At 42.5% G+C, this 22,785-nt stretch overlaps 1 protein-coding gene and 1 long non-coding RNA gene across 4 annotated transcripts in view; one reads left to right on the top strand and one right to left on the bottom strand.

Annotated features, from left to right (window-relative positions):
* slc25a19 (solute carrier family 25 member 19) overlaps nucleotides 1–3,284 on the top strand; it is a 35,301-nt gene extending 32,017 nt beyond the window's left edge. The window contains exons 5-6 of the mRNA XM_072241919.1: nucleotides 624–754; nucleotides 2,073–3,284. Coding sequence (XP_072098020.1) covers nucleotides 624–754; nucleotides 2,073–2,321 — 380 coding nt within the window. The 3' untranslated portion in view covers nucleotides 2,322–3,284. The remainder of the gene's footprint in view (nucleotides 1–623; nucleotides 755–2,072) is intronic.
* Nucleotides 1–22,785, bottom strand: part of LOC140187039 (uncharacterized) — a 37,187-nt gene that overhangs the window by 10,667 nt on the left and 3,735 nt on the right. Inside the window, exons 1-2 of one of the 3 annotated variants that reach the window (XR_011882996.1) lie at nucleotides 6,461–6,556; nucleotides 4,272–4,401 (exon numbers count right to left, since the gene is read on the bottom strand). The exons of 1 other annotated variant lie outside the window; for it this stretch is intronic. This is a non-coding gene — a long non-coding RNA (uncharacterized lncRNA). Of the gene's footprint in view, nucleotides 1–4,271; nucleotides 4,402–6,460; nucleotides 6,557–22,785 lie in introns of those variants that run through there. One more of the 3 variants, XR_011882994.1, reaches the window with a different exon arrangement.

Genomic DNA, 22,785 nt, shown 5'->3' on the forward strand with positions numbered 1-22,785 from the left:
TACAACAGTGCAACAATAGCATAACTTGATGAAGAACAGTCCAAGAGCACAGTATAAAAGTTCTAAGTGTGTCAAGTGTCCCACATCTCACGCAGATGGGAGAAGGAAGAGAAACTCTCCCTGCCATGCCCGACCACAGTCCGACTCTGAGTCGTCCGAAAAACTTCGAGCCTCCGATCAGCTCTCCGACACCCAGTACCCAGCACTATCTCTATCCAAACAATTCGACCTCAATCTCTGTTGCCAACAGCAGGCAAACCAGGGGATTTTGAGGCCTTCCTTTGGAAGATTTCTCGATCGTTCAGTAACAACGGCAGCGAAACCTGCGTTTCAGAAATTTCTCCAGATGTTCCTCTGTGCTTTCACATCTGTCTCCATCAAATCAGAATTGTCCACCTGGCATCACTTATCACCTTCTAACTATCCTCCTTCCTGCTCCTCCACCTTTTTGTTTGTCATCTTCCCTCTTCCTTTCCAGTCCCGAAGAAGGGTCTTGGCCGGAAACGTTGACTGTTTATTCATTTCTATAGATGTTGCCTGACATACTGAGTTCCTCATTTCTGCGTGTGCTGCTTTAAAAGGAAGAATTATCCCTTTCACTTGTTTGTTCCTTTTTTTCTAAGGTAATATACAGAATCTCGTGTGTGGTGGATGTGCAGGGATCATCAGTAAAACTCTTACGTATCCCTTTGACCTTCTAAAGAAGAGACTGCAGGTAGATGGCTTTCAGCAGGCTCGAGCCTCCTTCGGACAGGTGAGGAATTGCAGGCCTGTGCCTTTTATTCTGTTTGACAAGATATTCTCATTGTAGTGCTGTGATTCCATTGTTGTGTCAGGACATTACATAGCTGCTGACAATTGCACTTACATACTATCATTCATAGCCCAATACATGTACCTGGCAGTCTATTAAGAGTAAAGATTAATACTGAGGTCAATCAGCTGAACATGCTGCACCTTGCTCCAGTGAGTCATTCTCTCTCACATATCTGTGCTGTTGCCGTCACACCCAGCAGCTTGCTGTGTCTGCAGAACTATGACTGACTTATTGCCTGTTACGCCTGCGGGCATTTGAGGCAACAATGAATATCTTCCATCTCTCTCTGTTCTTGGCCATCATGCTGTTGCACACAGATGTAGAAGGATTCTTCTTTGCTGTTTCTGTGACAGTTTTGTTTGACCGGTTAGGGTTGTTAACCCTGAGTTGAACCCCTGAACCTGGAGGACCACTCTTAGTCTGGCTTCTAGCCTTCGACCTTTTTGCCATGGGTGACCCTACCGTAAAGCCTTGACTCCAGCCAGCATAGCTCTCTGGGTCATTGAGGCATGCAAGCCTCCAAACCCAATGACAAGTGTGTGGACCTCTTGGAGGTATAACTGACTAACAATCATCCAGAAAATGTGACACTTAAACATTCTACCATTTTGAGAGTGCAATTGTTTTTTAACAAATATAATCTTGTTAAGTGACTACAAATATGGCTAATACTAGAAGGCACAAGTTTAAGGTGCTTGGAAGCAGGTACAGAGGAGATGTCAGGGGTAAGTTTTTTAGGCAGAGAATGGGGAATGGGCTGCCAGCGATGGTGGTGGAGGGATACAATAGGGTCTTTTAAGAGACTCCTGGACAGGTACATGGAGCTTAGAAAAATAGAGGGCTATGGGTAACTCTAGGTCATTTCTAAAGTAAGTACATGTTCGGCACAGCATTGTGGGCCAAGGAGCCTGTATTGTGCTGTAGGTTTCTAAACATTGGAATATCTGTGTAAAAAGATAGCTGATGCCTTAGTGAAGGAAACTCGCCACTTTGTCAATTGCAGTCAGGTACAGCAGACTAGACCAGGTGCCTAACAACACACTCAACGTCACTATCATTTCCAGAAGCATCCTCGGGTTGACAACAATGTGCAGAACTGAACACAATAGTTTCAGTACACAGGTCAAAATGAGTCACTGCAGGGTACAGTGGGTTGGGATGGCTCAAGGATGGAGAACATGGTGTAGGCATGGGGAGATGACATGTAGTAGGGTAGGAGTACCAGTGATAACTCCCATGTCCTTGTGTGTTTCAGGTACAAACCTACAAAGGGTTCCTGGATTGTGTGTTTCAGGTGGCTCAGAATGAGGGGCTGAGAGGATTCTACAAGGGCTTGTCACCCAGCATGATAAAAGCTGCCTTTTCCACTGGACTTGTATTTTTCTGGTATGAACTCTTCTGCAATATGTTGAACAACTACAGATTGAGGGGAGACCCAGAACACCAGCAGCAACTGAGTAAAGGTCTCAATGGCAAGCAATCACATTCAGCCAACTCCTCTTGATTTTCATTTGTCTGGCCCAAATCCGCTGCTGATTCTTGCTTTGTGTGCAGACAAATGAGTGCACAAGTCTTGGGATTCTTCAGGAAATATGATGTTTTCTTGGGATGTCGTCCCATTCCACAGTGCAGTATTGCTGTTCTGGGGTCAGGCAGAACTGAGCAGAGCTATGTATTACTGTGTGTGAAGCATGTGCCTGCTGAGGATTCCTGTATTCAGCTTAATGTGCCATTGCTTAAGTTATTAATATTTAATTTTCTAATGAGGTGCATTTATTTAGTGATTTGTCATTTTGGATGCAGGTATTTACATAAACATACTTGATACAAACACTATTATGTCACACCAAGTCTGCTGCCTGCTGTCAGTATTTGAGTGGTGTCAATTTTTCCTCTAGGGTCAATGCTGTTTTTACTTGAGTGCGGTTGTGGGGAGTAGACAGAGGTATGCAGAGCTTTAACATTGCTCTGTGTGACTGCTTATTATAAGAGATTCCAAACTGCTGGCTGTGAATCTCACACGGTGGTATTATAGCAATGTGCTGGAGGAGCTCAGCAGGTCATGATGTAGGGTTTCATACTCAACATTGACAACTCCTTTCCTCGCACAGAGGCTGCATGACCTGCTGAGTTCCTCCAACAGTTTGTTGTTGCTCCACCTACAGTCTCATTTCCTCTGTAATAAGCCCAAGCATGATTTCCAGAACTACACACTGGGCTTGGACCAAGCTCAACAATGCTCTCCAGGGCTGAACAATCTAAGTGTGTATCAGTGGTGACGCAGGCGTGATACAAGGGACTGTCTGCAATCATTGGCAGCCTCAGAGTTCAGAAGGGATATTTTAGGTGAATGCCAAATCTGTGCAGTTTCTGCTGCAACTTATTTTGAATTTGCATATATTTTAATATATATTAAAATGTTTATACTTTTAATATTGATGTATATTTTATAAATAAAGTGTGAAGTCGAGGGTTCTGTTTGGTTGTAAAGTTCTTCCTCTCTAATATTGCTGTCTGATTTGGAACAGTTATATTATGCACAAAATTTCATCATATGTAAGATGGGCGACTTTGATTACAGTGTTAGGGAGGGATATTGTCAGAGCAGAGAATGCTTGTGCTTTTCAAATGCTAGCACAGGGATCTTTTAACATTCATTCGAGCCTCCAGCATAGAGAGGAGAGGGCACAATTCAACACTTGACCAACAGATATCACCTCTGTGCAGCACTCTCCAGTACAAGTATGTGTAAGTCGAATCCGGATAAAGTCACTCAAAGACCGTATAAGTACAAACTCTTTACTCAGTCGCTCAAACAGGAACAGTCTGTCTGTGACTGTTCCTGCCTGATCCACCAAAACTAACTAACAATTCCCCTTACAACACAGATATATTTGTTCAGATACCCCCCCCCCCCACACACACACACACACACACACACACACACACACAATACAGGCTGGAGACAAAGTTATCCACTACATGACAGCACCAAAAGACAAATTACAGAATAGGCATAATGGACAGAACACACAGAGACAGGCTGGAGTGGTCCTATCTCTACGCGTGAGTGCACAAGGAGATAAGCATCCTGAAACCCTAGCTAACTACCTTCAAGAAGAAATATGGCTCAGCATGGCTTAGCACATCTGTTGATCATCAGCGGTTTCTTTCAGAAAAACAGGTTGCTATTGTTTAACGAAGTGTTAATCCTATTACATACTTTATCACTGCCTCAGGTCACCCATGGTTAAGAATCTACAATTGACTGACAGCGTAATGATGTTTTGTCTCTTTCGCTCCCCACCCAGCTGACTGGAGTAGGATGAGATGTGTCTGCATTTCTCTTTACTTTCCCCAATAGAGGTTCTTTATTTTTCTTTGTACCACCTTGATACACCATGTAATGATTTAATCTGTATTAACAAATTTTAAAAACAGTTTTTCACTGTACCTTTTTCTCATACGAAGTCCTTCACTGATGTCTGCTTTTATCGAAACCTTATCATGTTCATGACATCCTCAAAACACTGTGAGAAACTTAAAGTGGGAATCATTCAGCTGTCCGGAAACTTTGGCCACATCTGGTCAGTAAGGTTTAAAGAAAGGAGAAATTCACAGAACGCTACAGCACAGTACAGGCCCTTCAGCCCATGATGTTGCACTGACCTTTTAATCTACTCTGTGATCAATCTAACCCTTCCCTCCTACGTAGCCCTCCCATTTTCTATCATCCATGTCTATCTAAGGCTTTCTTAAGTGTTGCTAATGTATCTACAGAGACATGAGGTAAAACATAGAAACATAGAAAATAGGTGCAGGAGTAGGCCATTCGGCCCTTCGAGCCTGCACCGCCATTTATTATGATCATGGCTGATCATCCAACTCAGAACCCTGCCCCAGCCTTCCCTCCATACCCCCTGATCCCCGTAGCCACAAGGGCCATATCTAACTCCCTCTTAAATATAGCCAATGAACTGGCCTCAACTGTTTCCTGTGGCAGAGAATTCCACAGATTCACCACTCTCTGTGTGAAGAAGTTTTTCCTAATCTCGGTCCTAAAAGGCTTCCCCTTTATCCTCAAACAGTGACCCCTCGTTCTGGAATTCCCCAACATCGGGAACAATCTTCCTGCATCTAGCCTGTTCAATCCCTTTACAATTTTATATGTTTCAATCAGATCCCCCCTCAATCTTCTAAATTCCAACGAGTACAAGCCCAGTTCATCCAGTCTTTCTTCATATGAAAGTCCTGCCATCCCAGGAATCAATCTGTTGAACCTTCTTTGTACTCCCTCTATGGCAAGGATGTCTTTCCTCAGATTAGGGGACCAAAACTGCACACAATACTCCAGGTGTGGTCTCACCAAGGCCTTGTACAACTGCAGTAGTACCTCCCTGCTCCTGTACTCAAATCCTCTCGCTATAAATGCCAGCATACCATTCGCCTTTTTCACCGCCTGCTGTACCTGCATGCCCACTTTCAATGACTGGTGTATAATGACACCCAGGTCTCGTTGCACCTCCCCTTTTCCTAATCGGCCACCATTCAGATAATAATCTGTTTTCCTATTTTTGCCACCAAAGTGGATAACTTCACATTTATCCACATTAAATTGCATCTGCCATGAATTTGCCCACTCACCCAACCTATCCAAGTCACTCTGCATCCTCTTAGCATCCTCCTCACAGCTAACACTGCCACCCAGCTTCGTGTCATCCGCAAACTTGGAGATGCTGCATTTAATTCCCTCATCCAAGTCATTAATATATATTGTAAACAACTGGGGTCCCAGCTCTGAGCCTTGCGGTACCCCACTAGTCACCGCCTGCCATTATGAAAAGGTCCCGTTTATTCCCACTCTTTGCTTCCTGTCTGCTAACCAATTCTCTATCCACATCAATACCTTACCCCCAATACCGTGTGCTTTAAGTTTGCACACTAATCTCCTGTGTGGGACCTTGTCAAAAGCCTTTTGAAAATCCAAATATACCACATCCACTGGTTCTCCCCTATCCACTCTACTAGTTACATCCTCAAAAAATTCTGAGATTCATCAGACATGATTTTCCTTTCACAAATCCATGCTGACTTTGTCCGATGATTTCACCGCTTTCCAAATGTGCTGTTATCACATCTTTGATAACTGACTCCAGCAGTTTCCCCACCACCGAGTCATGTTATTTGAGTCATTGGAGAAGAACATGCTTTGACAGGCTGCGAAAAGACACACACACAGCAAAATGTCATCTTTATACTTCACAATGTGCAGAGATTAATGACCTTCAAAATATATGAATGCTTGCACCCAAGGCATCCTTTTGTGTAATCAGTGTGGGTAAGAGATTATATAGATTCATACTTTGAGATGAGCTTTTAGTTTAAATGCAAAGCCAATACAGTATAATGCTACATTTCATTCTGTGTGCTTGGTTGGTTGATAATCAGCCTAGGGCAGCGGTGTGGGTCTCTCCCTATGCCTCAGGGCAAGGGGAAAAGCAGCAAGGAGTCCCACTGCCAGTCACCAGCTGTGAACGCCCAGTGTGGGAGATTGCCCACTTCTTAAAATAGCTTAAGGATTTAACACGAATCTTAACTTTTTGTGTGCAATGGCAGAAAAAATGGACTCATTTACTACTTAACAATGCTCGCTTGCAATTCTAAATAGTTTGTTCCTCACTGTCCAGGATGCACTCCTATCCAGCGAGCCAGAGGAGACGCTCCCCTTGACGTTGGACTCCCTGGTATGGACACATCATCGGAACAAAGGGCAGGCAGCTGATATGGATAAAAAGAAAACTGATCAGCACCAACTGTCCTCTGGTCAAATAACCTCCTGCTGCATCACAGTGAAGACTATTTTGCCCAAGTAGCTTAGTCTTGGTGTTCTGTCCAGTAGCCAATCTCAATTCTAGTCTGCAGAAGGGATGTACAACATGGAGGGCCTAGGAGTTCAATTGAAGAGCTTGACTATGATGCAAACTACTCATTGCAAAATCAGATTAAAATCCATAAAATCCTTTTCTGAGAATTTACAATAAAACAACACAAGACATTCCTTTGTTACCATCTCAGCAGATTTGCTTACAGTCAACATGGCATTAATCTTTCATTACTAAATTGAAATGTTTGACAGTCTGTTGCTGTACCTAGCTCTTCTGTCCAGTGGTGTGAAAAACCTGGAGTGTGTTCTTACACCTTAGAGACCTCGCAGTTGCAGCACCAGGCTTCAGGATGTCCCTCAGACATACTCCTGCAGTTTGGAATGAGCAGGTCTAGAATCCTCAGCTGGAAATAGCTCCCTGTGCTGTAAGACCAGAAAGTTCTGGTCAAAATGCATCTGACACCAAGCTGTGAATCTTCTTGGTGTGTGTCCCTGAGGAAAATCCACAGAGCTGTGACGCAGCTGCGTAGGAGGGACCCTGGCAGAGACCATTGCACCCCTGCTTGGTAAAGGAACAGTCTACAATATGCTAATCTTCTGATCCACACTGCTGCCACCTCAAAAGTAGCATTCAGTGGGAGTGTGACTGGCTTGGCACTGAGACTTTGTTGGGGAGGCCCTTCTCATAACCAAGAATGTTTGGCCGTGAACTTTTTTTTGTAACCTGGAAAGGATCTTTGAAAGTGGTCGACTGAACAGCAATGACCCCCACCCAACTGAGACTCAGACTACCTGCAAACACTGGAACATCTGCAGATGCTGGAAATCTAAAGCATCACACCCAAAATGCTGGAGGAACACAGCAGCTATGGAAAAGAATAAACAGTTGATATTTCAGGCCAAGCCCCTTCATCAGGACTGGAAAGGAAGGGGGAAGGCGGGGGAGGGGAGGAAGAAGTAGAGTGGAAGGTGATACCTGAAACGGTGAGGGTGAAGAAAAGAGCTGGAAGTTGATTGCTGAAAGATAGAAGTCTGGAGAAGGGGGAATCTGATAGACGACAGAAGACCGTGGAAGAAAGGGAAGGTGGATGTGCACCAGAGGGATGTGATGGGGAAGCAAGGAGATAAGGTGAGAGGGAAAGAGGAGTGGGGAATAGTGAAGGATAGGAGGGGATGGGGCAATGATCTACCTGATGCCAGACTCATTAACCTATAATATCCTAGCTAATTCTTAGAGCCTTTCTTGAAAATGGAATGACATTATCTGTCCTCTGTCATCTCACCCATAGCGAAGGATATTTTAAGTGCTTCTGACAGGGCCTCTGCAATTTCTGAACTATCTTTTCACAAGATCCAAGGGGATTTATTCACCCTAATTTGCCTTAAGATGGCAAACACCTCCCATACTTTAATCTGGATATGGTCCACAGTGGTTTTAACTTAGTTCACATCCTCATTAGAAACATACAAAAAAATTGAATTTAAGATCTCCCCCACCTCTTTTGCCCCACACATAGATGACCAGGCTGATTGTCAAGTGGGACCACAATTTCGCTATCTTTTTAGACTATCAGACAGGAGCAGGATTAGGCTACTCGGCCCATCGAGCCTGTTCCACCTTGGCTGATTTATTATCCTTCACAACCCCATTTTCTTGCCTCCTCTCTGTAACCTTTGACACCCTGACTAATCAAGAACATACCAATCTCCATTTTAAAATGCTCAATGACTTGGCCTCCACAGCTGTCCATTGCAATGAATTCCACAGATTCACCACCCTCTGGCTAAAGAAATTCATCTTCATTTCTGTTGTAAATGGATGGTCCTCTATTCTGAGGCTGTGCCCTCTGGTCCTAGACTCCCCCACTACAGGAAACCTCCTCTCCATATCCACTCTATCTAGACCTTTCAATATTCAATAGGTTTCAAGGAGATACCCCCTCATTCTTCTAAACTCCACCGAATACAAACCCAGAGCTATCAAACGCTCCTCATACACCCTCCCTAATGCTTGCAAATCGTTTTTTTTAAGATGAGGGCCCAAAACTGCTCATAGTACTTCGAGTGGGTCTGACCAATGCCCTATAGCCTTGGCATCACATCCTTGCTTATATATTCAGAGTCCTCTCAAAACCAGTGGTAACATTGCAGTTGCCTTCCATACCACTCACTCAACCTGCATGTTAACTGTTAGGGATTCCTGCACAAGGACTCCCAAGTCTCTTTGCACCTCTGATTTTTGAATTTGCTCCCCATTTAGAAAATAGTCGACGCCTTTATTCCTTCTACGAAGTACATGACCATACACTTCCCTACACTATATTCCATCTGCCACTTCTTTGCCCATTCTCCCAATCTGTCCAAGTCCTTCTGCAGACTCCCTGCTTCCTCAACCCTACCTGCACCTCCACCTATCTTTGTATCATCTGCAAACTTGGCCACAAAGCCACCAATTCTATCATCCACACAGCATGTGGACATACAGTGTGTGGTCTATCCATACCAGTATTTTTCCTGTAATATCTTGTTCCGGTCTCATGTGCCAATGTGAAAGCATCCTTCAGGAGGGTGAACTGAATCTGAGGTACCCACCCGCTTCAAGCAGGCTTCAGTTATACTGGTACCTAAGAAGAACGTGGTAACCTGCCCCGATGATTATCATCCAGTAGGACTTGCGAAAACTGTGAGGAAGTTCTTTCAGTGGTTGGTGTTGAAACATGTTAACTCCTGCCTGAGAAGCAACTTGTATCTGCTCCTATTTGCCTACTGGCACAACTGGTCAATAGGTGCAATTTCATTGGCTCTTCTCTCAACCATGGGACATCTGGACAGCAAAGATGTTCTTTATTGACTACAGCTTGGCATTCAATACCATTATCCCCTCAAAACTAATCAACAAGCTTCAAAACCTTGGCCTCAATATCTCCTTGTGCAATTAGATCCTCAGATTGGCAACATCTCCCCAATATTCATCAACACAAGTACACCACAAGGCTGTGTGCTTAGTCCCTACACTACGCTCATGACTGTATGGCTTAGTATAGCTCCAATGCTATAGTGTCTGCCCTGCTGCTGCAGTCTTTTATTGATTGTATTATAGTTATTGGATTTATTGAGTATGCTCACAAGAAAATAAATCTCAGGGTTGTATTTGGTGACGTGTTTGTGCTTTGATATAAAATTCACTTTGAACTTTGATATTTAAATTTCCTGACTGTTGTAGGCCGAATCAAAAGTGGTGATGAATTGGCACATAGGAGGAAGATTGAAAATCTTATCTGAGTGGTGCTACAGCAACTTCTCTCTCAACATCAGCAAGACCAAAGAGCTGACTATCGACTCCAGAGGTTCATGTGCCAGTCCTCTTCGGGGTATCAGAGGTGGAGAGGGTCGGCAACTTTAAATTCATCGGTGTTATCATTTCAGAGACTGCGTCCAGCACACAAGTGCAATTACGAAGAAAGCATGGCTACGTCTGCACTTCCTTAGAAGTCTGGAAGATTGTGCATGATGTCTAAAACTTTGACAAACTTATATAGTTGGGTAGTGGAGTGTATATTGACTGGTTGCATTGCAGGCTGGTTTGGAAACACCAATGCCCTTGAATGGAAAATCCGACAAGAAGTAGTGGATGTGGTCCAGATCATCACGGGTAAAGTCCTGCCCACCTCGGAGCATATCTACATGGAACACTGTTGCAGGAAAGCAGCATCCACCATCAGGGACCCCACCCCAACACCCAGGCCACGCTCTCTTTTCACTGCTGCCATCAGGAAGAAGGTACAGGGGCCTCAGGACTCACATCACCAGGTTCAGGAACAGTTATTACCCTCAACCATCAGGCTCTTGAACCAGTGGGGATAACTTCACTCAACTTCACGCCCATTACTGAACTGTTCCCACAACATATTTACTCACTTTCATGTCTCTCCAAAAAGTTTCCAGAGTAGGACAAGACCAAAACATATGAGTTAAAGAGGCTATCTGCCCCGGACATCTATCACAAAAAGGATTAATATGAGAATAAAAGCGAGCTAATTTATCTTTGGACATATGTGCTCTATGAACAACTTTAAATTGAATTAGGGAATGTTTAGCACAGATAGAGGAAGTGTTGACTAAATGTAAAATCTGCCCCCAGTCATCCACAGAAATGATAGACCCCAATTCCTGTTCCCAATCTACCCTAATCTTATCAAATGGAGCTTTCCTAAGTTTCATAATAATATTATAAATCATAGCCGATGCACCTTTCTGACATGGATTAAGGTTAGTTATAGTATCTAAAATGTATGTAGGAGGAAGCATTGGAAAAGAAAAAAAGTATAGTATTTAGGAAATTTCTAACTTGTAGATATCTAAAAAAATGTATTCTTGATAAATTATATTTATTAGATAATTGTTCAAAAGACATAAGGGAACCATCTAAAAATAAATCCAAAAACCGTGAAATACCCTTAGTCTTCCAAATTTGAAAAGCACGATCCGTAAAAGAGGGAGGAAAAAATATGTTACCTAAAATAGGAATCGCTAGCCCAAATTGGTTAAGATCGAAAAATTTTCTAAATTGGAACCAAATATGTAAGGTATATTTAACTATCGGGTTAGATACCTGTTTAAGGCGTTTCAAATCAAAAGAAAGAGAGGAACCTAAAATAGAGCCAAGTGTATAGCCCTGAACAGATTGTAATTCCAATGCTACCCATTTAGGAATGGATAGTATATCCTGGTCAAGTAACCAAAATTTCATATGTCGAATATTGATTGCCCAATAATAGAATCTAAAGTTAGGTAATGCTAAACCTCCATCTCTCTTAGCTTTCTGTAAATGTATTTTACCCAGTCTCGGGTTTTTATTTTGCCAAATAAATGAAGAAATTTTTGAGTCAACTTTATCAAAAAAGATTTTGGAACAAAAATCGGTAATGCCTGAAATATATATAGAAACTTTGGCAGAAAAAACATCTTAACTGCATTAATACAACCATTCAAAGTTAAATATAAAGGAAACCATTTAGATGAAAGTTGAATAATATGGTCAATTAAGGGTAAAAAGTTAATCTTAAATAAATCTTTGTGTTTACAAGTAATTTTAACCCAAGATATGAAAAATAATTATTAATCAATTTAAACGGAAAGTTATTATATAAGGGAAGTTGTTTATTAATCGGGAAAAGTTCACTCTTACTAAGATTTAATTTATAACCTGAAAAGAGACTAAATTGTGCTAATAACTCTAAAACAGCTGGGATGGATTTTTGAGGATTAGAAATAAATAAAAGTAAGTCATCAGCATAGAGTGATATTTTATGGGACTACTAAAAGTCTCTTAAGCTTTGCTATTGAATCTGCTTACATCACCTCCCCTGGGAGCACATTCTGGGTGCCTACCAATCTGTAAAATATTTGGCTCATAAATCTTTAAACTTTCCGCCTGCTTGTGTTTGACATCTGGGAAAAGTCTCTGTCTACCCTTTCTATACCTGTCATAATTTTATAAACTTCTCTCAGCCCCTCAGGCTCTGATGCGCCGGAGAAAACAATCCAAGTTTGTTGAATCCCTCCCTAACTTCCTGTAATGCAGTGACCTGAACTGCACACAATACTTCAAATGCGACCTAACCAAAACTTTACACAGCACCTTCATTGAGCTCCATCGAGCACCTTTACTCCGCCTGTCACAGCAGGAGGAATTTCCCCGTGACCATACATTTGAATTCTGCTTCCCATTCCCATTCTGATACGTTGGTCCGTGGTCTTCTCCACTGCACTCTCAGTTTCGAGGAGCAATGTCTCACATTCCGTCTGGATAGCCTTCAACCTGAAAGCATGAACGTTGATTTGCCAAACTTCCGTTACTTTCCTTCCTCTTCTCTTTCCACTGCCCATTCTGGCTCCCGTCTTATCCAGTCCCTTCTCCTCACCTGCCCATCATATGTCTCCTCGTATCCTTCCTCCTTCCCTTTCTCCCACGCTCCATTCTTCTCTCCAATCAGAATTTTTCTTCTTCAGCCCTTTACCTTTCCCACCTATCACTTCCCAGCTTCTCACTTCACCCCCTCCTCCTCCGCCCACCTTTCTCCTCACCTGGCTTCACCTATCACCTGCAGCTTGTACGCCTTCCCTTCCACCTCTAACCCCACCCCACACACACACCTTTCATTCTGCCTTCTTCCTTCTTCTCTTCCAATTCTAATGAAGGGTTTCATCCCAAAACAGTGTTGGGTTTCAACATTGATTCCACAATATATATATTCACTTTCAAAGACTCTACAACTTGTCTTCCTGATATTTATTGCTTATTAATTATTATTAGTATTATTATTGTATTTGAAGTTTGTTGTCTATTGCACTTTAGTTGTTTGTCTGTCTTTGTTTGCAGTTTTTCATTGATTCGATTCTGTTTCTTTGTAGTTATTGTGAATGCCCACAAGAAAATAAACCTCAGAGTAGTATATGATGGCATATATGTATTTTGATAATATAATTGAACTTTGAAACATCATCAATTTTCACCTCAGTAGATGCTGCCTGAACTGCTGAGTTCCTCCGGCATTTTGTGCATTTCTCCCACTAGTTCAGCACGGACTGGAAGGGCTGAGATGGCCTGTTTCCGTGTTGTAGTTGTTATATGGTTATGGATTATCCTCAGTACCCTGACTGACAAAGGCAAGAATGCTACACACCTCCTTTACCACTCTATTTACTTGTGTTACCACTTGCAGGAAGCTATGGACTTGAATCTCAATATCCCACTGCACAGCAAGGGCCCTGCCATTTACTGTATAGTTTCCTCTCACAGTTGACCTCCCAAAGTGCAACTTCTCACCAAAAAACTGGCATGAGGGGGAAGTGATAAGGGGGGCAAAAGAGGGAGGGGATGGGACATGGACAGAGGAAGGAATGAGTGAAAAGGAAGATCATAAGACAGGAGCAGATTTAACCACTCAGCCCATCTGGCCTGCTCTTCCATTCCATCAGGGCAGATTTACTATCCCTCTAAACCCCATTCTCCTGCCTTCTCCCTGTAACCTTTGATGCCCTTAAAATCAAGATACCCAACGACTTGGCCTCCACAGACTCACCACCCTCCCACTAAAGAAATCCCTCCTCATCTCTGTTTTAAAGGGACATCCTTGTTTTCTGAGACTGTGGTCTCTGGTCCGAGACTTTCCCACGATTGAAAACATCCTCTCCAAGTCTACTGTATCTCAGCATTTTAATATTCAGTAGATTTCAATGAGATCCCCATTCATTCTTCTAAACACCAGCGAGTACAAGGGCAGAGCAATCAAATGGTCCTCAAATGTTAACTCTTTCATTCCCAGGATCATTCTTGAAAACCTCCTCTGGGCCCTCTCCAATGCTCACAATACTCCAAGTGTGGTTTGTGCAGCCTTATAAAGCCTCAGCATCACATCTTTGCTTCTGCATTCTACCTCTCTGGGCATGAATGCTAACATTGCTTTTGCCTTCCTTCCCAGTAACTCCATCTGTAAGTTTACCTTAGGTTATCCTGCATGAGGACTTCCAAGTCCCTTTACATCTTTCATTTCTGAATTTGCTCCCCATTTAGAAAATAGTCTATGTCCTTATTCCTTTTACCAAAATGCGTGACCATACATGTCTCTGCACTATATTACAACTGCCAAATTTTTGCCCATTCTCCTAAATCTGTCCAACTGTTAATACCTTATCTGTAATAACATGGGTTCTTATCTTGTTTAGCAGCCTCATGTGTGGCAACTTGTCAAAGGCCTTCTGAAAATCCAAGTAAGCAACATAATTCATCTACCCTGCCCGTTATTTCCTCAAATAATTCAAACAGATTTATCAGGCAAGATTTCCCCTTAATGAAACGTGCTGACTTTGGTCCACCATATCATGTACCTCCAAGTACCTTGAAACCTCATCCTTAATAATGGACTCTAACTTTTTGCTAACTACTGAAGTCACGCTGGATTGCTTATAATTTCCTGTCTTTTGCCTCCTTCCCTTCTTAAAAGAGTGGAGTGACATTTACAACTTTTCTAGAACCATTCCAGAATCTAGTGTTTCTTGAAAGATTATTACTAATGCCTCCACAATCTTTTCATCTATCTCTTTCAGAAACCCTGGGGTGTAGTCTACATGGTCCAAGTGACTAATCTACCTTCAGACCTTTCCGCTTCCTAAGCACCCTCTCCTTAGTAATAGTGACAATACTCACTTCAACCCCCTGATATTCTAGATTTCCTGGCACTTTGCTAGTGGCTTCCACAGTGAAGACTGATGCTATATCCTGACTCAGTTCTTCCACTGTTTCTTTGTCCTCCCTTACTAACTCTCCATTGTTACTTTCCTGTAATTCGATGTATGCTCGTGCCTCTATTTTACTCTTCATATATCTGAAAAATACTGGTATCCTCTTTGATATTATTGGCTAGCTTACTTTCTTATTTCATCTTTTCTCTCCTTATTGCTTTTTGAGTTGCCTTCTGTGAGTTTTTAAAAAGCTTCCCACTAATTTTTGCTTTATTACTATATGTGTCATCCCTTTGGCTTTTATGCTGTCTTTAACTTTCCTTGTCACCCATGGATGCCCCATCCATCCTTTAGAATGCTTCCTTTTCTTTGGGATGAACTGATCCTGTGTCTTCTGAACTACCCCCTGGAACTTCAACCATTACTGCTCTACCCTCACCCCTGCTAATCAACTTCGGCCAGCTCCTCTCTCATATTAACTTAGCTCAACTGTAATACTGATAAATCCAATTTTAGCTTCTTCCTTTTAAACTGCCGGCTGAATTCTATCATATTCAAAGTTCAAATTAAACATATTATCAAGATACCTATATTACACCATATACAACCCTGAGATACAACTCGTATGAATGCTCACAGTAGATACCCAAGAGAATCAATGAAAAAGTCCAATAACCAATATGCATAAGTAAGCAAACTGGCAATTACAAAAACAAATAGTAAGTAAGTGAATAAATAAATAATATTGAGAAAATGAGTTGTAGAGTCCTTGAAAATGAGTCCATAGGTTATGGAACCGTTCAATGTTGAGGTATCCCTGGTGGTTCAGGAGTCTGATGGTTGAAGGGTAATAACTGCTCCTGAACCTGGCGGTGTGGAATCTAAGACTCCTGTACCTCCTTCCTGATGGTAGTAGTGAGAAGAAAGCATGCCCTGGATGGTGGGGGTCCCTGATGATAGATGCTGCTTTCTTGTGGCAGCACTCTTTGTAGATGTGCTCAATGGTTGGGAGGACCTTTCCTGTGATGGACTGGGCTGTATTCAATACCTTTTGTGAACTTTTCCATTCATGGGCATTGGTGTTTCCATACGAGGCTGTGATGCAAGCAGCTGGGGTACTCTCCACTGTGCATCTATAAAAGTCTGTCGAAGTTTTAGATGACACGTTGGACCTGTGCAAACTTCGAAGGAAGTAGAGACACTGCCATGGCTTCTTTGAAATGGCACTTACCAGCTGGTCCCAAGACAGATCCTCTGAAATACTGGGGAACAGACAGGAGATTCTGTGGACATGAAAAGGATGGTATGGTATGGAATGTAGGGTATGTTGCCTCACAAGTGCCAGGGTCAGAGACATCTCGGATCATGTCCACAGCATTTTGGAGGGAGAGAAACCAGATGTCTTGGTACATATTGGTACCAAGGACATGGAAAGGAAAGTAAAGAGACTCTGAAAAGAGAATTTAGAGAGCTTAGGCAGAAAGCTGAAAAGCTTTCTGTTTGGAGGATCCTACTTTTTGTAGGATTCTCTTCTGGGTGAGGTATGACCTATAGAAAAGGGACTGATTGCACCTAAACCAGGGGGAACCAATATTCTCATGGGCATGTTTGTTAGAGCTGTTGGGGAGGGTTTAACCTAATTTAGCAAGGGGATGGGAACCAGAGTGAAGGGACTCAGGATAGGACTTATGGTAGAAAAGCAAAGATAGTATTGAGTTGAGTTAAGAAACTACAAGTGTAAAAGGACCCTGATAGCAGTTAAATACAGGCCTCCCAACAGTAGCGGGGATGTGCACCACAGATTACAACAGGAAATAGAAAAGACATGTCAAAAGGGTAATGTTGTGATAGTCATGGGAGATTTCAACATGCAGGTCGATTGGAAAAATCAGGTTGGTAATGAATGTCAAGAGAGTGAATTTGTCAAATGCTTACAAGATGGCTTTTTAGAGCAGTTTGTCATCGAGCCTACTAGGGGATCAGCTATACTGGACTGGGTGTTATGTAATGAACCGAAGGAGATTAGAGAGCTTAAGGTAAAGGAACACTCAAGAGGCAATGATCACAATAGGATTGAATTCAACTTGAGACTTGATCAGGAGAAAGTCTAAAGTAGCAGTATTTCAGTGGAGTAAAGGGCATTACAGTGGAATGAGAGAGGAGTTCGCCAAAGGTAAATTGGAAGGAGATGCTGGCAGGGATGACAGCAGAGCACCAATGGAGAGATGAGAGTGGATATAGGACTGCAAGAAAATGACGCCAGAGAAATATTAACTAGGGACAAGGAGATGGCAGATCAACTAAATGAAGAAACTAGCAGTGTGCCAGATGTTGAAGGGTGTGAGGGAAGAGAAGTGAATACAATTACAAGCAAGGTGGTGCTCAAAAAGCTGAAAGACCTAAGGATACTGTACATAAGTCACCCAGACCAGATGAACTGCACCCTAAGGTTCTGAAAAAGGTAGTGGTAGAGATTGTGGGGGCATTAGTAATGATCTTTCAAAAATCATTGGACTCTAGCATGGTGCCAGAGGACTGGAAAATTGCAAGTGTCACTCCACTCTTTAAGAAAGGAGGAAAGCAGCAGAAAGGAAATTAGAGACCAGTTGGGAAGATGTTGGGAGTTAATTGTTAAGGATGAGGTGATGGAGTACTTGGTGACACAGGACAAAGTCAGCACAGTTTCCTTAAGGGAAGATCTTGCCTGAAGAATCTGTTGGAGTTCTTTGAAGAGATTACAAGTAGGCTAGATAAAAGGCATATTTGGGATGTATGTCATATATTTGGACTTCCAGAAGGCTTTTGACAAGGTACAACACATGAGGCTGCTTACCAAGTTAAGAGCCCATGGTATTACAGGAAAGTCACTGGCACGGTTAGAGCATTGGCTGATTGGCAGGAGGCAGTGAGTGGGAATACTTTTCTGGTTGGCTGCCACTGACTAGTGGTCTTCCACAAGGGTCACTGTTGGGACCACTCCTTTTTCTGCTGTATATCAGTGATTTAGATGATGGAATGGGTGGCTTTGTTGCCAAGTTTTCAGATGATACGAAGATTGGTGTAAAAATAGTAGTTCTGTGAGACTCGGCGCTGATGGTGATCCATCCTTCGTCCAATACTTCATAACTCTCTGCATTCAATCCGTCTTCACATCTGTTTCATTGATCTGCCTGTGCTTCACTACAGTTTCTAATATTATGTGGTCAACTTCTGTATCCTCTAGAGACATTAAAACTCTGTTCCCGATAGCCAAGGCCAGGCCATTCATGTGTAACATGAAAGCAACACACATTCATAGCCCCTGTGGGATTACCTCCACCGGGAAAAACATTACTCATCACTGACCAGAAACTTAACAAGATTGGGAGTGTAGTGGACAGTGAGGAAGACTATCAGAGCTTACATCGTGATATGCACCAGCTGGAAAATGGGATGAAAAATGACAGATAGAATTTAATAGAGGCAAAAATACAAGGTGTTGCACTTTGGTAGGACCAACCAGGGAAAGTCTTACATGGTGAACGGTAGGACATTGAGGAATCCTGCAGAACAAAGAGATCTGGGAATGCAGGTCCATAATTCATTTGAAGTGGCTTCACAGGTAGACAGGGTCATAAAGAAAGCTTTTGGCACATTGGCCTTTATAAATCAATCTACTGAATACAGGAGTTGGGATGTTACGTTGAAGTTGTATAAGACATTGGTGAGGCCTAATTTAGAGTATTGTGTGCAATTTTGGTCATCTACCTACAGGAAAAATGTGAAAGAGTACAGAGAAAATTTACAAGGATGTTGCCGGGACTGGAGGACCTGAGTTATAAGGAAGGATGGAGTAGGATGGAGTTATAAGGAAGGATGGACGTTATTCCTTGCAACATAGAAGGTTGGGGGGGAGAGTTGATAGAGTTATACAAATTTGAGGGTAAATGCAAACAGGCTTTTGCCTCTGAGGTTGGGTGGAACTACAACTAGAGGTCATGGGTTAAGAGTGAAAGCTGAGAAGTTTAAGGCGAACAGGGGAAACTTGTTCAATCAGAGGGCTGTGAGAGTGTGGAATGAGCTGACAGAGCAAGTGGTGCATGTAAGCTCCATTTCAACGTTTAAGAGAAGTTTGGATAGCTACGTGGATGGTAGGGGTAGGGTGCAGGTTGATGGGAGAATGCAGTTTAAATGGTTCATCATGGACTAGATGGCCATGAGGCCTGTTTCTGTGCTGTACTTTTCTATCACTCTATGGCTCTAACTAGCAACATAACTACCAGAACAGGTTAGAGGGTGGTTATTCTGCAGTAAGTACCTCTCCTTCTGACATCACAAGGAACATGTCAGGAGTGTGATGGAATATTCTCCATTTTCCTGGACAAGTGCAGCACCAACAACTTTCGAGAAGTTCTACACCATCCAGGACAAACCAGTCCACTTGATTGGCATCCCATTCACCACTCCAAACATTCAACCTCTCTACCAACAATGCCACAGGGATGTCATTGTTGCAACTCCATCAAACATTGGTTGGGCCACAGCTGGAGGACAATGTGCAGTTTTGGTCACTAATCTCTATGAATTACATGCTTGTGCTGGAGAGGATGCAGAGAAGATACAGTGCCTCTCAAAAGTATTCACCCCCTCTTCCACGTTTTCATGTTTTATTGTTGTACAACATTGAATCACACTGGTAAAAACTACAACATGAAGGCAAAAGAACACTCCAAGCAACTCCACAAAAAAGCTGTTGAAAAGCACAAGTCAGGAGATGGATACAAGAAAATTTCCAAGTCACTGACCATCTCTTGGAGTACAGTTAAGTCAATCCTCAAGAAATGGAAAGAATTTGGCACAGCTGTAAATCTGCCTAGAGCAGGCCATCCTCAAAAACTGAGTGACCGTGCAAGAAGGGACTAGTGACGGAGACCACCAACCTGTGACAACCCTGGAGGAGTTACAAGCTTCAATGGCTGAGATGGGAGAGACTGTGCATACAACAACTGTTGCTTGGGTGCTTCATCAGTTGCAGATTTATGGGAGAGTGGCAAAGAGGGAGCCACTGTTGAAAAAAACTCACATGAAGTCTCAGCTAGAGTTTGTCAGAAGACATGTGGGAAACTCTGAAGTTAGCTGGAAGAAGGTTCAATGGTTTGATGAAAACAAAATTGAGCTTTTTGGCCATCAGACTAAATGCTATATTTGGCATAAGCCAAACATTGTGCTCATGAAGAATACACCATCTTACCGTGAAGCATGCTGCATCATGCTGTGGGGATGCTTCGCTGCAGCAGGCCCTGGTAGGGTTGTGAAGGTGGAGGGTAAAATCAATGCAGCAAATTACAGGGAAATACTGGAGGAAAACCTGATGTCGTCTGCAAGGGAACTGTGACTTGGAAGGTGATTTGTTTTCCAGCAAGACAATGACCCAAGCATAAAGCCAAAGCTACACAGGAATGGCTTAAAAACAACAAAGTTAATGTCCTGGAGTGGCTAAGTCAGAGTCCGGACCTGATCCAATTGAGAATTTGTGGATGGACTTGAAAAGGGCTGTTCGCTAATGATCCCCATGCAATCTGACAGAGCTTGACCAGTCTTGTAAAGGAGAATGTGGAAAAATTGCAGTGGCCAGATGTGCAAAGCTTATAGAGAGCTAACCACACAGACTCAAGGCTGTAATTGCTGCCAAAGGCACATCTACTAAATACCGGCTTGAAGAGGGTGAATACTTGTGCAATCGATTATTTTGTGTTTTGTATTTGTAATTAATTTAGATCACTTTGTAGAGATCTGTTTTCACTTTGACACAAAAGGGTCTTGTTCTGTTGATCATTATCATAAAAAGCCAAATTAAATCCATTGTGATTCAATGTTGTAAAACAATAAAACATGAAAACTTCCGTGGGGGAGGGGTGAATACTTTATATAGGCACTGTACATCAGGATTGGAATATTTTGGTGATGTTTCAGATGTGATCGAGGCAGAGGAATGAAAGGTGGGGGAGTAGCATTGCTAGTCAGGGAAAATATTACAGCAGTGCTCAGGCAGGACAGATTAGAGGGCTTGTCTACTGAGTCCTTATGGGTGGAGCTGAGAAACAGGAAAGGTATGGCCACATTAGTGGGATTGTATTACAGACCACCCAATAGTCAACGAGAATTGGAGGAGCAGATCCGCAGAGAGATAGCAGGCAATTGCAGGAAACATAAAGTTGTGGTGGTAGGGGATTTTAATTTTTCACATATTGATTGGGACTCCCATACTGTTAGGGGTCTAGATGGGTTAGAGTCTGTAAAATGTGTTCAGGAAAGTTTTCTAAATCAATATATAGAGGGACCAACTAGAGGGGATGCAATATTAGATCTGCTATTAGAAAATGAGTTAGGACAAGTGACGGAAGTGTGTGTAGGGGAGCACTTTGGCTCCAGTGATCATAACACCATTAGTTTCAACTTGATCATGGATAAAGATAGATCTGACCCTAGGGTTGAGGTTCTAAACTCGAAGAAGGCCAAATTTGAAGAAATGAGAAAGGATCTAAAAAGCGTGGATTGGGACAGATTGTTCTCTGGCAAGGATGTGATCGGTAAGTGGGAAGCCTTCAAAGGGGAAATTTTGAGGGTGCAGAGTTTGTATGTTCCTGTCAGCATTAAAGGCAAAGTGAATAGGGATAAGGAACCTTGGTTCTCAAGGGATATTGCAACTCTGATAAAGAAGAAGAGGGAGTTGTATGACATGTATAGGAAACAGGGAGTAAATAAGGTGCTTGAGGAGTATAAAGAGTGCAAGAAAATACTTAAGAAAGTAATCAGGAGGGCTAAAAGAAGACATGAGGTTGCCTTGGCAGTCAAAGTGAAGGATAATCCAAAGAGCTTTTACAGGTATATTAAGAGTAAAAGGATTGTAAGAGATAAAATTGGTCCTCTTGAAGATCAGAGTGGTCGGCTATGTGTGGAACCAAAAAAAATGGGGGAGATCTTAAACGGGTTTTTTGCTTCTGTATTTACTAAGGAAACTGGCATGAAGTCTATGGAATTAAGGGATACAAGTAGTGAGATCATGGAAACTGTACAGATTGAACAGGAGGAGGTGCTTGCTGTCTTGAGACAAATTAAAGTGGATAAATCCCCAGGACCTGACAGGGTATTCCCTCGGACCTTGAAGGAGACTAGTGTTGAAATTGCAGGGGCTCTGGCAGATATATTTAAAATGTCGGTGTCTACGGGTGAGGTGCCAGAGGATTGGAGAGTGGCTCATGTTGTTCCGTTGTTTCAAAAAGGATCAAAAAGTAATTCGGGAAATTATAGGCCGGTAAGTTTGACGTCGGTAGTGGGTAAGTTATTGGAGGGAGTACTAAGAGATAGAATCTACAAGCATTTGGATAGACATGGACTTATTAGGGAGAGTCAACATGGCTTTGTGTGTGGTAGGTCATGTTTGACCAATCTATTGGAGTTTTTCGAGGAGGTTACCAGGAAAGTGGATGAAAGGAAGGCAGTGGATGTTGTCTACATGGACTTCAGTAAGGCCTTTGACAAGGTCCCGCATGGGAGGTTAGTTAGGAAAATTCAGTCGCTAGGCATACATGGAGAGGTGGTAAATTGGATTAGACATTGGCTCAATGGAAGAAGCCAAAGAATGGTGGTAGAGGATTGCTTCTCAGAGTGGAGGCCTGTGACTAGTGGTGTGCCACAGGGATCAGTGCTGGGTCCATTGTTATTTGTCATCTATATCAATGATCTGGATCATAATGTGGTAAATTGGATCAGCAAATTTGCTGATGATACAAAGATTGGAGGTGTAGTGGACAGTGAGGAAGGTTTTCAAAGCTTGCAAAGGGATTGGACCAGCTGGAAA

Source organism: Mobula birostris, chromosome 24 (genome assembly GCF_030028105.1).
Source record: "Mobula birostris isolate sMobBir1 chromosome 24, sMobBir1.hap1, whole genome shotgun sequence".
NCBI classification, from domain to species: Eukaryota; Metazoa; Chordata; class Chondrichthyes; order Myliobatiformes; family Myliobatidae; genus Mobula; species Mobula birostris.